Below are 18,214 nucleotides of genomic sequence, written 5' to 3'. Positions count from 1 at the left end.
GATAGTGATAACCGGGTGTAATTGAGTTATTTTTGTCTCGCTTGCAGTAAAGGTGTAGCATATCTTTTAAGAAAAATCCATTGTAGTCATAATAAACAAAAAAAAACATCAACGAATCTTTATTTCAAAACCCTTAACCGAAAAGGACCTGTTAGTGCACTCAAGACTTAACGTACACAAAATAAAAATAAAAGAAGAAGTGAGAAGGCAGTTCTTACGTAAAAATGGAAAAAAGGGAAACTATAATATTTTGTCAACAATTTGTAGTGCTGTCTTTGTTGTTGTTAGTTTTGTGTCCCCCAGAAGTGGTACTGCACTTGTTTGACCTTTTTTTTAAATTCTTATTCATTGAGAGCTAGGTAGAAACATACCTTAAGGATTCAGACACTAATCTCTTGAAATTAGTCAGTACTTTGTATACTCTTGAGTCTTGGGACAGGACTTAGGAAAATAATAAACAAGCTGAAATATTTAGATGATGATGGGTTTAATAATGAATAATAAAAGTCGGTATTTTTTGTTTTCTATTTTGAAATGGTTAAATTGCTTTTCTAAGAAGTCTGGCTGTTTTTAAACTATATTGAGGGAGTGAGTGTGAGAAAGAGAAGATATGATTGTTTTGTGAGGATATAAAAGAAAAAGTATCGTGTAACTATGCCTTAGGGTGGTCGTAAGCAAACATTCTTAATTATAAAATATTCTCAATCTAATTTAGACAGAAAAGGTCAATGTCCGATTATGTTTAGATGATCTCAGGTAGAAAAGGTTAATATATATAATTGCGGAGGAGTCTTACGTAAAGTATCTATAAATTACCTTCCTGAGTTTGTTTTTTTTGGGAGAACAGGTATCTATTCTTCTACTTACTGATGATCCATAGCTCATCTAATTTTTCAGCATTGAATGAATTAGTAATTTGAGAATTTTGACAACAAGTCTATTTGTTTTCATTTACCAAAAAAAGGACGAAAAAGAATAATCCAATTTCTACCATACAATTTGTGAAAATGTTCATGAAAATACTTTGAAGTTAGTTGTGGGTTCAAACAATTCGATCGTATAAAGTGACATTTTAATTTGGCAGCACTGAGAGAGTAGTAAACAACTGATCTAACAGATGCCGATAAAACATCATGGCTGTCACAGATTGTCATATGTGTGCAGAAAACCCTTTAAATGAACATTTTAAGAGCGGTTACATAAAAGATTAAAATTGATTTATTATAAAAGAAAATTTTATTTAATTGCACCCTTTAGGAATACATCTCAACCTTAAACAGCTTTTCAGAATGATTTCCAATTGTGGAATGATCATGTCTGAGCATTTTTGTAGTTTGGCCGGAATGATTCCGTCTGGTCCTGGAGATTTATATGGATCAAAGCTGTCTATGGCCCACTGCAGTTTTTCCCGCGTTATTAGATCAACTAAATCGCTTGTAGAAGCTTGAGACTCTGATGTCAAGTCGTTGAGTATGTTAGAGCTACCTGGAAAGTGGGGGTCTAATAACAGATTTAGAGATTCTTCATCTGTGATAGTCCACGTTCCTGTTTCTGTCTTTAAAGCACTGGGTATTGTTGGACTTTTTAAAAGAATTTTCCTGAGTCTTGAGGCTTCTGAAGTATTTTCTATTTAATCACAAAAGTTTCTCCAAGAAGACCTCTTACTCTTCCTTAATTATTTTGTATACTGCTTTACAGCTTGTTTGTATAAGTCCCAGTCAGAAGGAGATCTAGTGTACTTTGCGACAGCTCTTTCTGAATGGTTCTAGTTCTTTACACCAAAAATGATGTTTCTTTTTACCCTTTAAAATGGTTACAGGGCATGAAGTTCTCATTGATTCATTAAAGGTTTCGGTGAGATGATTCACAGAAAGGTCTAGTTCATCTTTACTGGAGGAGCTTTTAAGAAGGTTGTGATCAAGCAGTTGTGCTAGTACCTCCCTATATCGCTCCCAGTTTGTATTACGGTGATTGTGAAAACCCGTAGATGTATTTGCCACATATTTGAGCTTAAACTGAATGTATCTGTGGACAGAGAAGGAATTCTCTTTTGAGAAATGCCAGTTTGAAATCAGATTGTGGATTGAGTCAGAGGTAAGTGTAATATCAAGTACTTCTTTCCTATTCTTCGTTACAAAAATGGCTTCATTACCAATATTACTTATGAGTAGGTTAGTGCTTAGTAAGTTATCAAATAAGGACTCACCTCTCTCGTTTATATCAGAGCTACCCCATACCGTGTGATGGGCGTTAGCGTCCGAACGAATTAGGAGACCAACTTTTTTCGATTTCACGTCCGCAATTGTCTCCTGGGAATTGGGCTGTCGTGGCCAAGATAAGAGGATATGAGCCAGTAGGTGGCTTTATCCGTTGTTAAGACATCGGTAGTGGTGTCCTTGTCGCTTTAATTGGGGAGTAAAAATACGTTTAAGTCATTTTTTTACTAACATGCATGACCTTGGTTCACCTTTCTCCGATGCATACAATAGTTTATAGCCAGGAGCCCTGAGGCCTCTGATGATTGAGTTTGAGACCCACGGTTCCTGTATCAAGACGATGTCTTCCTTGTTTCTATTCAATCGGAGTACCAGGGTGTTTGCGGCTATGATGGCGTGATGGATATTAATCTGTACTAATCGCAGCATTGCTACTTTTAGTCAGATCAACTTCAACACTGTTTTATCGGCGTTTTCATCGTCTGAGAAGGAATGAAATAGGTCTTCCTCACTCAGAGTGATGCCTAAGGAGTTGTCTTCGGTCGGAGTTGCTGTCGACTATAAGTTTAGCCTCCACGTCGGATGGCTTGTTTGGGGCTGTGGAGGTCGATGGTTCCACTTGTGGTGTTGCATCGACTTCCATTGTTGGTGGTAGTGAAGCGTTTCCTTCCGCTGAAGGGGCTTCTGTGGGGGGCGTGTTAAGCGAATCTTTGTCTTTTTTGTAGATACGAATCACGATTTTTTCGAAAACATACCTAATCACGCCTTTGGTCTCGGCAAGTGGAGCCAGTGATTCCCTATTGATACACGAGAGCTGATCTATAGTGACCCACTGTCTTCTTCTCAAACTTTGGGACTTTCCAGTCGTGCGTAGGGAGGTTTGGATTACTTGATTTGATCAATTTCATGATCATATCTGGGCAGTTATGTAGAGCCGGGACCATTATACGTGTTCTTGGCCGCCAAGGAATATTCTCCCTTGCAACAACCTCGAGCTTGGCACTCGCCCAGACTTTTGCCATTGACAGCAGTCCTGTATAGATCAAAAGATCACCACAGGCGATGAGTTTGATAAGATTTTGGTACCATCCTGCATCGGCTGTGTCTGGAAGAGGCCCCGGATTCTCCTCGATGACAGATAAAAATCCACATGTACTACTGCCACTTCCACTTGGTTTGACAACAGCTGTCATGGAAGGTTCACGCACATCGGCTGTCGGCTGCATTCTTTCGAGGTTGAATTTGTTTAAAGAAATCGTCGGGTAAATTAAAAAACTCAAGGCCCAACTATAATAGGCATAAGTTAGCATATGCGCTCATAAGTAAACGAGCGAATACAAAGAATCTCAATACGAGTGAACATAATGGAGTCTATCTCCGTTTCGTTCAATTTGTCTCAGTTTCGTTAACTTAAGCAAACTTAAGGCCCAACTATAATAGGCATAAGCAAACATAAGCTTATGTCAAAAACCCAACGAAAATTCACTTAAGTTTGTGAAATTACTGCGGATAGCCATAATGCAATTTTGCTCACGTATCTACATGTCAGATTTTACCTATGCGGCGAGCGACTGGGATCGATGAAGTACTTCAAATTAGAACAATGTTAACAGAGCCTAACTCAAAAAAAAGCAAAATGTTCAACCCTGAGGCGTGAGATATTTTTTTAACTGGCTGATCACAAAGAATGAGCTTTTGTTATAGCAAAAGTAAATTGAACAGTCTCAAAAGTTGAATAAAATTTTATATTTCGACAGTTCTATATGTTTCTTCAACATTTGTATGAAAACCAGCCATTAGGCTTTTACACACTTACTTTTGGTGATATTTTGTGTAATTTCCGCTATCAGCTATGAAGATGTCATTGTGTTTAAGGCTTCAATTCTGAACGTTTTCTTTAAGTTAAAAAGTGACAGTTCTTGTTCTAAAACAAAAGAAGAGAATGCCTCTTGATCCTTGATCTTTGAGTCAAAGAGTACAAGTAACAATGTTTTCCAGATTTAGTTCTTTTCATTCTATTTTTTGTTGCCAATGTTCAAACCTGATACATTTAACTAACCATATTCCAAGAAAATGAGATCTCCAAAAAAACTTTTGGATGACATCTCACAGCAAATGTCAAATACTGCATTCAATTTTTGACGGAACTAAATTTCTGACATCCTTGATTATAATTTTTTCTTCTTATTTACTGTCATTTTTTTGATGATAACTTTCCCAAATTTCGTGTAAATTAAGCCATTCAAATTGCAACCATCACACATATTTATCTTTACTTATCACACGTCATCTTAAGAGCTATCTTTTTGACAGCTACCTTTTTAATCTGTTCAAGCTTATGTTCAAGAATTACTTTCGCAATTTCCCAGCTGTTATATGGACACAAAAACTACACACAAGAGAAAATAATAATGATGACACAAAAAAAAAAAACACAAACCATTCATGTTCATGCATAAAATGTCCGTCTTGGGACATTTTTATTAAATGCATACATAAGCTACATGATGATGCGCTTTTAATGGACTTCCGACAGCCCCAACACACAATGAATAACCATCAAGAATATGGATGAGAAAATGCACATTGGGAACCAAACAGTGATGGAGTAGAATAATAAACTGACCCTAATTCCCATGATGGTATCAATATTATCAAGCATCGTCTTCGTGTCACCCACCACACCCAAAATGCAAAACTTTCAATGAGATGCCATTCCATATATACTCGAATTCAAACTCAGTGTTTGGTCCATGAGAACTGAGAACCATGATATGTGTGAAGTGAAAGAACGAACCTTGTGGGCGTTTTCCACACACAATTCGATGTTTTATTCACTTTTCACTCATTTATTTAGTTAGTGTAATCGTACCACAAACTATCTTCTCTCTCTTTTTGATACAATGACACAAAAAGGATACATGTTAACACAAATATATTTTCTTTCTCATTTCCTCTATCCGCATCCAGACAGTGAAATATCCGACAAGCTTTTTCTTAAGCGCGAGTATAATGTAAGTGGGTCATTAGTACGCTCGTAACTGACGTCCTCAACATAATAAATACCAATATGGTTATCGTTTATTTTTGTCGGTTCCGCATCTGTGGAATGTAAGTTTTGCAAAACATTATGACAGCTGCAGGATGTTCTTGTAACAACACTTCACTACAGATGACACAATACGCAATCTCAACCGCAGACATGACTCTCTTAATGATGCTTTGCGTTCACGTTGCGAAAATTGTCATCTGTCAAAGTGACAGAACTTACATTTTTCATTTATTAGCTTGATAGCAGTGGCGGAGCCGACATCTGCCTTAGTAGTTATTGTGGGAGCAAACAACGTCGCTCGTCGGTGTGGTGGTAGAGTGCGGCGGCGTGATTAACTGACACTTCAATAAATCCGCAACAGTGAAAGTATCAATTAAAGGACCATAACTCATGTGGAATTATTTATAAGGTGGAGATTGAGAGAGAGAGAAAATCTTGCATAAGTTAATTGTACACAAATGTGTTAACAAAAAGCTTTCCACGCGAGGCGCATTCAAGTGGATGCCACTTCTATCCGCTCTTCCATCCTCCATCCAGCCAACAAAATCCAATGCAACTATAATGTGTCTGGATTTGCATACTGTGGGAGAAGTTTTCCCATTCAAGTGGATTAATTTTGTATTCCACATCCACATCCACACAAACTATGCCACTTTTCACTTTTGATTCCATTAACAAAGAAAAAAATAAAGTTCAAAGTGGCGCCCAACAGGCAAATCTGACAGTTACAAAGCTGCCCTTAAAATTGCATTGTTCGTGTTAATGTTGTTTGTTTTTTCCGTTTGGATCTGTTGAAAATGATTCTGTATTCAGGTTATTTGCATCAGTTTTGAGCATTGGCGGCAGCGATATAGTTTGGCGCCAAAGGCACTTGAAAAACTTTCTGAAAACGACAAACTTTTCCTTTTAAACAACAAACAAAGGATCGCACACAAAATGCGATTACTCGTATATTCCGTATAATAGTTTCGTCACCCTGACTTATATCAATTTCCACGGCTATTATGGGGTTTATTTTGTGTGCATTTTCTAAACGAGTTGTTGAATTTTACAGCGACACTCGTAAATATTTTGTTAGTTTTCTAAATTTTATAAATGCACTTGACTTGAGATGATGGGAAGGAAGATTGTGGGCGGACATAATAGTTTTGTATTAATTATTTATAAATTAATGTCATTGCATGTGAGAACAGAAAATAAAAATGAAAAAATGGAATTATAATTATTATTATCGCACGTGTTTTAATTTGGCGGTTATTATTTTGTTCAATGATAAAATTGCTTTCAACGAACACACAAAAATGTGTCCATTACATTGATAAAAACATCAATTTAAAAATCACGGTGGCGTCGATATAGTCCCTTCAAATAAATGCATTGACTTTGACGTTTAAAAGACCTTTTTTTTATAGAAATTAAGTTTATTTTTTGTTGATAACATGTGTAAATTTATAAGAATAAGGAAAACTAAATAAGTCCAAATTCTATTGACAACCTTTAAAATTCAACTGTCAGCGAATATAACAAATTTCCGATTTCTATTATCAATCTTCAAATGTCAATTGGTAATGGATTTGACAGATAAATAACGTAAGACTGTGTTTACACTAGATATGATGTTGCTGTCTAATAATTGTTTCTTTTATCCTTTTGATAGTTAAAAATAAATAGGCAACTGAGGCCGACATTTTTTTACTTTGAGTTGGAAAGCAAAAAATCATGAAGTGTCAAAATAAATCCACCATTTTTTTTTCAAAGTGTTGCCGATGTGTAGGTTATAGAACAAACTGACAGTTTTGGATTTGACTGGTTAATCTTTAGTCGTGGAAAACAAATTGCACTTTCTCGATATGTTTCGATTAACCTAATTTATCCCACTCCAAAATTATTTTTTCACGTCAGATTTTTGAGATATGTTAAAACAAAATAAAAAAATAATGTTTAAAGTGTGTGTTTTTTAAAATTTAACCAGGTATAGTTAAAATCAAAGTTCAGATTCGAAATCAGACCAAAAATGTTTTTGCCGTAATTTTTGGTCATGTACAAATTTGGTCCGTCGAATATGAGTGTTACAGGCCTTCCTGGCTTGCTTGAACTTATTTCGGTATTTCTCAGTTAGATTGGCTTTAAAACAACGGAAATTTACCTTCTTGACCCTAACAACCTCCTTACAGCTCGCTTCGAACCATGGGTTTTCGGTAGGTCTGATGCTTTTAACCCTGTTCGGGATAAAACGTTCTCATTCCCAGGAGAATCAAACTTGTGATCATATCAGCTCTGGCGTCAACGTCACTATCTAGGAAGCATAGTGACCAGTTAAAGATTCTAAAATAATTATTGAGACCGTACCAGTTGGCTTTCTCGTATTGCAAACGGTTCTCTTTGGAGCTCTTTCTTTAACTGGAGAGTTTTTACACGAGGAATTTGCTGATATAACACAATGGTCAGATGTGCCTAGAGGAGATAGAACACTAATAGTATACTTACCAGAGTCAGAGGTAAGAAACAAGTCAAGAGTGTTTTCTGCTCGACCTACCACGTCCGATATTCGTGTGGGCTCGTTGACCAGCTCAGTTAGGTGGTTTAACTCAGCGAAAATCTCAGCACACACTCCTTCTGGTGTTTTGTGGCCCGAATATTGAAGCCATGAAGAATTGTGTACATTGGAATCGCCCGTAACAACGATTTCCGTACGAGGATAGGACGAAACAATTCTTTGTATGGAATCAGACAAAGCATCAATTTCACGAGAAGTTGACACTCTGTCTAGATTGGGGCTTCGATAAAGGAAGCAGTAGTGAATGATTTGCTTATTTACGGAGAATTTAAACCAAATAAAATTGAAAAAAGAAAATAAGCCCACGAATATTACAATAATCTAATTATTTTTTTAAAACCATAAAATCATTAAATGCCAGATTTTTCAACACTTCACAAAGAGTCAAATGAAGGCTCATAACTATTGAGTGTTTCAGGAATCTAAGTAAGATACTAAAAGTATTGATGCTGTGTTCTGTTTTCGACTTAAAAAAATTACTTTTAAAAAAAATCTATTTCAAAAACCTTATGTGATAAAATAACTATAAAAACCAACTTTATCATTTAAAAAAAAACTTGTGGGAGTGACAGAAATAAATCTTAATTTTGCTGACTTGCTTGAACGCTTCATTTTGGTGGCTAATTTTTTTACCTCAATCCCACTGCAATGCGACTTTTTTACGTAAGACGCCATTTTGACGTCTGATAATATTTTCTCACTCTTATTACAATGTTACTTTCTAAACGTCAAGTAAAATATTCATTTTGAAGTCTAATAATTTTATCTCACTCCCACTTTAATGTCATTTTCTAATGTCAAAAAAAGGATGACGGTGCGTTACGTATATCCGTAGAAAACCGCCGATACTTCTCACATTTCTATTGAGACATATAGTTGAGTCGTAGGACGGACCCTAAATAGAAAAAAGAAGATCTAGTTCATCCTCCAGCAACTCTTTCTTCGTGTATTCTAATTTTTAACCCAAAAGCACCAAACTTCTTCAACATTTGGACCATATGTGCTTGAGTGCTTCCCTTCTCATATATCCCCCTCTCCTCTTCCCATTACGAAAATTCCAATATTCCCTCATTCATCTTAATTAAGAAAAAATAAAACCGAACGTGAATCTGATGTTAACAACATGTTGCTTCTGTCATAATCCATCAAATAAATCAACCCCTTACTTACTTAAAGTCGCGTATCCTTTTTCGCAAAACTTCAAAATGCACATACCTCTACCTATTTCCTTTCCACAAAAATATAGAAACCCCTTAACTTCAAGTTTTTGTTCATATATTTCATTTGTTTTTATGTTTAACTTACACTAAACCAATCCATCTGTTGATCCTTAAGAAAACCCTTCGAAAGCCTGAATTCTTGGCTTCTTCGTCTTCATCACTGCAAGCCAAGCAACAAAAAAAAAAACAACCAGTATGAACTTACCTTAACCACAGTGCTGTGGCAGATGGTATTAAATACTAAAAACGAAAAACCCACCAACTATGCTACGATTACGAACCAGCAAAACCCCAAACGGCACAAAAATCTCCCTTATTTTTATGTTAAAAACCACTTGTATCCAACTTCAGACGTATTAATTTCAAGAACTAAATAAAACTTAAGGTATTTTTTTTCTTATATTATATTTGGCTTCTTTTCTCTTCCTGTTTATTTTTTAGCGTCGTCGCGAAAGGGGTCGAATACCAGTCAAAGGAGTACGTTTAGTGGAGACGGCAACAGTCAACGGTGAAGGCGGTGATCCATTTGCCCCAGATGTAAGTCTTCATTCATCTTAACACTTTTTTCTTTTTCTTCTTCTTTCAAAACCAAAAAGAAAGAAATCAAGAAAAAATCCTGTTTTTACTTTATCCTTAAATCCTGTGCAAAAGGAACACGAGGCAAAGTTTCCTTTTTTTAAAAAGAGGGACTCGCCTGCCATATACACATGTTGCAATGCATCAGGCGTAGGGTCCTTTTAGTTTTGTATTCCTTCAAACAGTGATTGTATATGATACTAATACTTTCTTCTTTTTTTAAAGGGATATCCATTTCAAGTTGGTTATTGTGAATTAGATGATCAAGCAGCTGCAAGGTCCGTGCCCCAGTACACATTGTATTTGGTTGCTAACAGTGAAAAGGAACGAGCTGAATGGATAAGAGCTATTCGTCAAGGTAAGTTTTCTATAGCTTTTGGCAACTGGAAAATAAAAGAAAATGATGCTATTGATGCTTTTATTACATTTCATAATCCGCATCTTGACTCAGAAATACACAGATCAGAAATGAATCAACTTCGATTTGTAAAGATTTTTCCCAAAGAAAAGATGTGTCTCAAAAGAAAATATAATAATTTGAAAAGGACTCGTTTTGGAAGATTTTTCAAAGGAAGTTTTTTGTTCATTGAGTTTTTGTATTTAATATATTTTATAGAATGAAAGAAAAGCGAAGGAAAAGTTTCTTCTAACGACCTTGTTACCTAGAAACAAGCGGTAGATTAAAATTAAGAAAGATGTAGAATAAGTTCGATAACAATTTTCCAAGAAATACGCTTCCAACTGGTTTGTATTATTACCTTATTTGATAGCATTTGAGCTTTCAGAAAACAAGACTTAAACATATTGCTCCTGGGAAACAAAAATATCCCTTCGTTAAAAATTCGCATTGAAATTAGCTTGTGTATGTCGGTAAATAATATTTTATCGTTTGAAATGACAACTGTCAAATTATTTAAACGGTGATGATATGACTGTGTTTACATGATGCCTTTTTAAATTTTATTTTCAAAGAGAGAGCCTGAACTGTCAAACTCAATTTTTTTTCAGTTTACTTAAAGATTCTATATAAATAGAATTCAATGTTTTTCCTGAAATAACATTTCATCATCTGAGATGACAGTTGTCAACTTGCTAAAACTATATCACGGTTTTTATATTTGGCATTTTTCCTTTTTTGTATTTCAGAAAAGACTGAACTGTCAAACTCAAAATTGTGTATATTTTTTTTAATTCAGTGAGTCCAGAGCTTCAAAGTTGTAATACTTTTTTCGTTCATTGAACGAATTTTGAGTGTTTGGTACGAGATCAAGATCAAAAGAAATTTAAATGACGGGAAGAAGAGGTTGTGTCTTGCAAAAAAAGTGAATTTGTATAAATGCATAGTTCAATATTTTGATCAAAAATCAACAATTTAAGTTTCTTGGTTTAAAAAGCTCATTCTTTTGAAAATTAGTTTTTCCATTGTAAAGAATTAATAATTTTCATTTTAGCAAAAATTTTCGTTAAAGTTGGCAGCTGTCAAAAATCACAAATTCTTTACTACTTACTTAAGGTAACGCTACAGTCCTGTGTGAACTAGGGCCACACCCAACAAACTTCGCCATCTAGCTCGGTCCCTAGCTAGATGTCTCCAGTTTCGAGCTCCAAGTTGGGTGAGGTCACTTTCCACTTGTGCACGTCACCTGATCCGCGGTCTTCCTTTACTGCTCTGTCCTGTGGGAGTGGATTCGAAGACTTTCCGGGCCGGAGCATTGGTTTCCATGTGCTCTACGTGACCCAGCCATCTTAGCCGTTGGACTTTTATCTTTCGGGCTAAGTCAAAGTCACTGTACAGCCCGTACAGCTCGTCGTTTCATCTTCTCCTCCACTCCCCTTCGATGCATACGGGACCGTAGATCACACGAAGAACTTTTCTCTCGAACCGACCCAAGGTGCTTTCATCCGCTTTTGTCATAGTCAATACTTCTGCACCGTATAGCAGGACGGGGATGATAAGGGTCTTATATAGTGACACTTTGGCCTCTCGCGAGAGGACTTTAACAGTCAATTGCTTTCTTAGCCCTAAGAAACAGCGGTCAGCAAGAGTTATTTTGCGTTTGATCTCAGCGCTGGTGTTGTTTTCTGCGTTTACAGTGGAGGCTAGGTAGACGAAGTCCTTGACTATCTCAAAGTCTGTCGATGGTGACGTTTTGACCAAAACGTCGGTGTTGTATGTCCTTTCTTGACAACCGACAGCATGTACTTTGTTTTGCACACATTAACCGTTAAACCCATTTTTGCGCCTCTGCCTCAATACTCACAAAAGCCCCATTTACATCACGCTGAATTCTTCCGATTATGTCAATGTCATCAGCATATGCTAGTAATTGGACAGACTTTTGAAAGATAGCGCCTCTAGTGTTGACGTGTGAGCTCTGCACTATTCTTTCAAGTACGATGTTAAAAAATCGCAGGACAGCGCATCCCCTTGTCTAAAACCTTTTTTAACATCGAAAGGTTATGTTAAGTTGTTTCAAAGCTTTATGGAACAGCGTGAATTCTCCATGGTCATCCTGCAGCAACGGACATGGCTCTATACAGCTCGTCCCTGTAGATGCTGGCATATGCGGCCTTGAAATCGATGAAAAGATGGTGGGTGTCAATTTTGTGTTCTTGGTTTTTTTTTAGGGTCTGCCGCAATGTAAATATTTCATCGACTGTGGACTTTCCTGGTCTAAAACCACACTGATAACGACCTATCACCAATCAACCGCCATCTGCATACCCACCAAGTGAAATAAGTGACACCAACACTCATCCGAAATACAAAAACAAAATACATGCGATATTGTTGTTCGTCATAATAGAGTTCACATTTGGTTCCTGCAGGAGAATTGACTTACGGAAGAGGAAGCTTGCTCGCCGAAGTTTATTAAAGGTTTTGAGCTTTATACACAGAACTGACAGAAGCGTAAGTTTCTCCCGATATTCCCCTTATGTATAAAGAGCCTATGGGCCGTTGCTCCATAGCGTGCTGTGTGTTATTCCCCTTCACCCTCCCGTTTCGACGGGCACTTGCCGAATTATTGTGTTATTCCTCTTCACCCTTCCGGTGTCGATGGGCTCTTGACCAGCGTTACCACTTCTAAAAAAAAAGTGGAAGTAGATTTTAGGAAAAAAGTGAAGTAGATTGAGAAAAATGGAAGTAGATTTAAAAATTACCTTTTCCATATTATTCTACATATTTTTAAATTAAATTATATATAAAAATTAAAAAAAAACTAGAATTATTTAAGCCTTCACATCATATAATTCAATAGTTAATGTAAAGTTTCTTAAATTAATTCTTGTTTGTTGGCAATAAAAACGCAAAGAATGGACTTGTGTTGGTGAAATGAAATGACTTTAGGATGTTTTGATTGCAAAGGACGAGTTCCAGAAGAAATAGTTATTGTATTCGTAATACAATTTTAATACATCAACAAACCTTTTATCTTTGGTTTTGCACAACTTGAAAATATCTTTTCATATTGAAAACAAAAAATCAAAACCAAAATGATACTAGAGCACAACTCAACGCAAACAAAACAACAACAAAATGCACGACTGGTTCGCAAGAACTCGTTTATATATCAAAAAAAAGTCTGTTTATAACTATTTTCTGTATTTTAAAAATATGTATGAACGCCATTTGATTTCTCAAGAAACCCTTAATTTTTTAAATTTGTATTTGAAAATCATTTTTGAATTTTAGCATACAAATATTTTTGGTATATAGTTTTGAACTAATTATAAGACGTCCTCCATTTAAAATTTGTAAAAGATAATGGCCTATTTTCAAGATATCAAATCAAAAAGAAAATTACATTTTTGGCAGAAAATAATAGTTTAGTTCTTATGAAAACCTAAAAACAAAATAACTGTTCTATCTGGGGTACCCTTTTGGAGCAATACAAATATATTTTTTTATATTGAAAGAAGCCAAAGAACACAAATTTTAGCAAAAATTAAAAAAAATCTATTGGTTCGTTTTTGAAAAATTCAATTCGAATTTGTTTACGAATGCAAAACTTGCTATTTATATAGGACCTGCTATATGTCGAAAGTAAAAATGACAAACGGGTTGACCTAGAATATATTAGATAAAACGGAACCTCACCGCAAATGAAAATACTCAAGCAATTTTTAATTCCCTAGAAATTTTGAGACTACATATAAAAGTGATAAATAGAAAAAGGAGTAAATTCAGTCTATTTTTATAAAAATTGAAGTAGGTAGAAACTCAGATCTTAAAAATGAAGTAGATTTCAATATTTTGATGATGGTGCGAAGTAGGAAGTAGATTTTTAATTTATTTGAAAAAAAGAAGTAGATCTACTTCAATTGAAGTAAAGTGGTAACGCTGCTCTTGACCGTAGGATTAAGTTCGTATATAACAGGTGTTATTATCTAGGTATCCTATTGTATAGTTTTAAGCCGCTTTATTGGATAAGAAAAAAAAATAAAATCTGAAAAAGGAAAATGTAATTCTTTTTATTTGGAAAAGAGTAGTTTGGTCGACTCTCTACACTCGAGTTTCGTGCTTTCTCGAGACGACCCTGGAGTCCGGCAAGCTTACCTCAGCCTAATTAAAAGAAGCATCACAGCTCCTAACCAACTTATCTGAAGCTGCTTTAAAGAGCTCGGCATTCAAGCCATCCGCTCCAGCGGCTTTATTAGTGTTTAGCTTAGATATGGCAATCTTTATTCGTTTAAGTCGGAAGGACGGGTTTGTTAGCTTTAGTCGTCTATGTTGAATGGATCATCCTGCATTGATTGCGGTTCCACTATGATGTTTCCACTTTCGTCTTTTCAGCCTTCGGTTCTAGGTTTATGTACCTGTGAATTTCCTTTCACCTGTTCATAAAACTTCCGAACTTCATTACTACTTGTAAACCTCTCAACTCACGCTTCTCATGCCCTCTCTTCTTCCTTCTGAGAAGTCGGTGTTCCTCTCGCCTCTTCTGCTCATAGAGCTCATGAGCAGCTCTCGTCCTTTCATTATGCGCCGCTTTACCTGCCTGTTGTTTGGTTGCATTTGCCTGCCGACATTCCTCATCAAACCAGGGGTTCCTTGTTGGTGGCTGTTTGAAACTCTAATTGCATCTTGGCAATGTTGCCACTGGTTTGCGATACATTGTGTTGGCGGCAGAGAACTTTGAGAGAGGTTACTTGTAACTTGGTCGGAAAAGGATTTGGCGATCTCTGGCGATTGTAGCCGTTCGACGTTGTACCTTCTCCCAGCACCCCCCTGTTTTGCCTTGGGTCTGGAAATCCGAAGTGCTACCTTGGCTACAACGAGGTAGTGATCCGAGTCGATGTTAGCTCCTTGGAAAGTTTGTACATCCATAATGCTGGAAGCGTGTCTGGCGTCGATCGCAATATGGTCAATCTGGTTGACGGTAGATTGATCTGGAGAAGTCCAAGTTCCTTTGTGGATGTTGAGGTGTGGAAAACGCGTACTGGCTACCATATCAGACTAATGTTGCCGAATTGAGCCTTGATGGGTATGGTCATCCACTTTTTGCCACGGGGGTTGGAACCCAATCTCCAGTTGAGGTACTAGGTACCCTATGCTCACCACGATGAGGTGAGAGTAGGAGTTGATTTCTCAACAAAAATGTTCGTTAAAGTTGTCAGTTGTCAAAATTCACAAGTTCTTTACTTTTAAATATTACCATCATACATTTTTTACTTTGTCTTAATGTTTGACATTGACAGTTTGATTATTGGTTAAAGGGTGCGTTTACACACAATGTCAACACTGTCTAAGTTTTTCGTCAATTTGGGTTTATTTGATTACAATTTTGAAAGTTTTTTTCTAGAGGAATTATTTCTTACATAGAAATCTGACTCGAAGTGATAAATGACATAAAGTTCTGTATGAAATACGGAACAATATAAATTGATTTTGATATTTTGTTTGACCTTCAAAATAGTTCTTTTTTGGAGTGAAATTTGTCTATTTATTATTGTTAAAAATCCATTCCTAAAAAAGTTTTATTAAAAATGGGTCAATTTTAAAGGTATCACTTTCGACTTGGAATTTCAAAAGGAAATGTCTTGCATTTGCAAATATTCTTTATTTCTGAATATCAGCCTGATGAGAAAATTGCCTTGACTCAGAGTTTTGACATTGACACTTTGACATTGACACTCTTTGTCTGAAGTTATATTTACAATGAAAGCTCAAAGTTGTAAACTGTCAAACGGAAATAAATAGCCCAAATGAGATTTAAAATGGCCTCAGCTTGCTAATTTTTGGCTTTTAAATTCTTTCATTCTTAAATTTCTATAAATTGAAAGGAAAATAGTTGACTGGAAATTCATGGCTTTGTGAAGTAAAATGCTATGAGGCTTCTTCAATAAATTATGAAACCATTCAAAGAGTTCTCCGACCGGCATTGTACATCTAATCAATACAAAAACCATCTTTTCTAAAATCGTTAACATTTGAAACATTCCTGACCCAAAAAAAAACCTTCCAGACCATTAACAACGTAACACTGACCGTACTCAATTTGTACCATCATTGCCTTTACCGTACAACCATGTAGTACCGAACCGCGGTCATCTTCCCCAGCATCATCATCAACTTCATCGTCCAGTTCATAAAACAAATTTATTATTACGACCGCAGGGTCATTAGGAGAGGTCAGTGTTATACAATGAAGATCATGGTGCCTATAACAATGATGATGATGATGATGGTCAATGCCTTCCCACCATCAACATCACAAGTTTGCTATAGACTAGCATCACCATTATCATCTGGAAACCTCCATTTGGGTCTACTCTGTTTTTAGATTCTATTTTACAAGCCAACATCAAGGCTTTTCAATATCGGCTTACGGTATCAACAAAACACAAAAACTTATTAAATTTGTTCAGGTGATTTACTGTTAATCAAGAATATGAAGGAATCCTTTAGCTTGTGGTCTCGATGAATGAAATGAACAAAAGGAAGCCTGATGGGTGTCGAGTCGATTCAATCAGTAATTCTAATCTCACACCAGAATCAAATGAAATCCCATCAAAGTTATACTCGTTTTTCATAAAGGAAATACCTCGGCCTAAACTTGCGGTTTTTATAGGTTAGATATTATGCCTCCGATGGCTTTGCCTTTTCATGAAGTGAAGTCGATTTACTCACTCCTATCTATGGCTATAAAAAGAGTGGGAGACTCATGGTTTTGTTCTGCGCTGCTTCATATACCTACATACCTATAGAAAAGTCGTGTTTGTTGGCTTCTGGGCTCAAAGCTGTTGCAACGTTATGCAATGGATGATGATGGCCCAAGGTCATTTCAATGTGAATTTCTTGTGGTTTTCATCATAAACACGCACAATAGATGACAGTTATAAGATAAAACTAAAATTCTGGCTTTGAGGTTCTTATGGTTTTTAGTTATTCGTTTGGGACTTTTGTGTTTTATGTTGTTTCCATGGAAAAAATTCACTAGAAAATTCTATAGATTCATTATAACGGTTTTGTAAGCTAGAATATATTTATGAACTTATCAAGATTTTTAATGAATTGTTTTTCCATTGTTAAAATGTTTCTTTTAATTTTGTTTTGCTTTGCAGTTTGTGAAGAAACCAACACACAAAAATCATATCGTTTTCATCCGGGCCTATGGTCAGGCAAGAAATGGTCCTGCTGTAAGGGAATTAGTCGAACGACTTTTGGATGTCAGGCGGCAACACATTGGCGTGAAACCAACAATAATCCAAGTAAGTTATTGAATATTTTTGAAATTTTAATAAATAAAACTCGGAAGGAGTGAAAATTATTTGTTAAGCTTTTTGGATGAAGTGTAAACAGTGCTTAAATTGCGTACACCTGCCAAAATAAAAAAAAATGGCGGATCCTATGTCACCTATGTGAATATATTTTCTTTATGTTCAACTGTCACCTTGGCATCACTTCAGCAGCCATTTTTAATTTAAAACACTTTTTGTTAGGAGAGTTCACATTCTCATGTCTTTTTGACAGTTTCTTTTGACGCATTCATTAAATGTGCTGCCAAGAATTACTTTTTATTTGACCTACTCTCAATATGAATTACATCTTAAAACTTGTCTTAAATTTATGATTTTCAAGTCTGCCGAAAAAAAAACTATATTGATATTAATAAATACCTTTGGATAATAAGCTTGGGTCTGCTTAAAATCTTCTTTTAGTTATTCTTAAATATGCATATCAAACCAGCAAAGTATCAACGTGTTTTGATTTCTTTCCAGAATATTTGACACTTCGTTTAATAAAGCGTTCACATTCTCAAATTCGAGTCATTCAAACTACGTTTCTCAATCATATCCCAGAAGGTGAATCCTTCTATTGACTTTTCCAAAGCGACCCAATCTGACGTTTTATAATTTTATCTATTAATCATCAAATAAAAATGAGATACAATGACGACACGTCAAAATAATTCTTTTGTGTATAATTTTTTAGATTTTTGCACTCCGATAAGAAACGTCAAAAGCAAATACAATATAAGGGTTAGCCTCGTTTGTGTGCATGTGGATCTTCGGGGCTACTTTAAAGCACTATTCACATGAACACGACCAACGAATGAACGAATATTCGTCGATTTTGACATTTCTTTCA

At 35.8% G+C, this 18,214-nt stretch overlaps 1 protein-coding gene across 1 annotated transcript in view; it reads left to right on the top strand.

Moving 5' to 3' along the window:
• LOC129949037 (tyrosine-protein kinase Btk29A) overlaps positions 1-18,214 on the top strand; it is a 247,380-nt gene that overhangs the window by 46,493 nt on the left and 182,673 nt on the right. Inside the window, exons 3-5 of the mRNA XM_056060245.1 lie at positions 9,487-9,582; positions 9,847-9,979; positions 17,188-17,334. Of these exons, the coding sequence (XP_055916220.1) occupies positions 9,487-9,582; positions 9,847-9,979; positions 17,188-17,334 (376 nt within the window). The remainder of the gene's footprint in view (positions 1-9,486; positions 9,583-9,846; positions 9,980-17,187; positions 17,335-18,214) is intronic.

The sequence above is a fragment of the Eupeodes corollae genome, chromosome 3, assembly GCF_945859685.1.
Source record: "Eupeodes corollae chromosome 3, idEupCoro1.1, whole genome shotgun sequence".
Lineage (NCBI taxonomy): Eukaryota > Metazoa > Arthropoda > Insecta > Diptera > Syrphidae > Eupeodes > Eupeodes corollae.
Note: the sequence above shows the minus strand (reverse complement) of the source record. Positions and strands in the feature narration are given on the sequence as shown.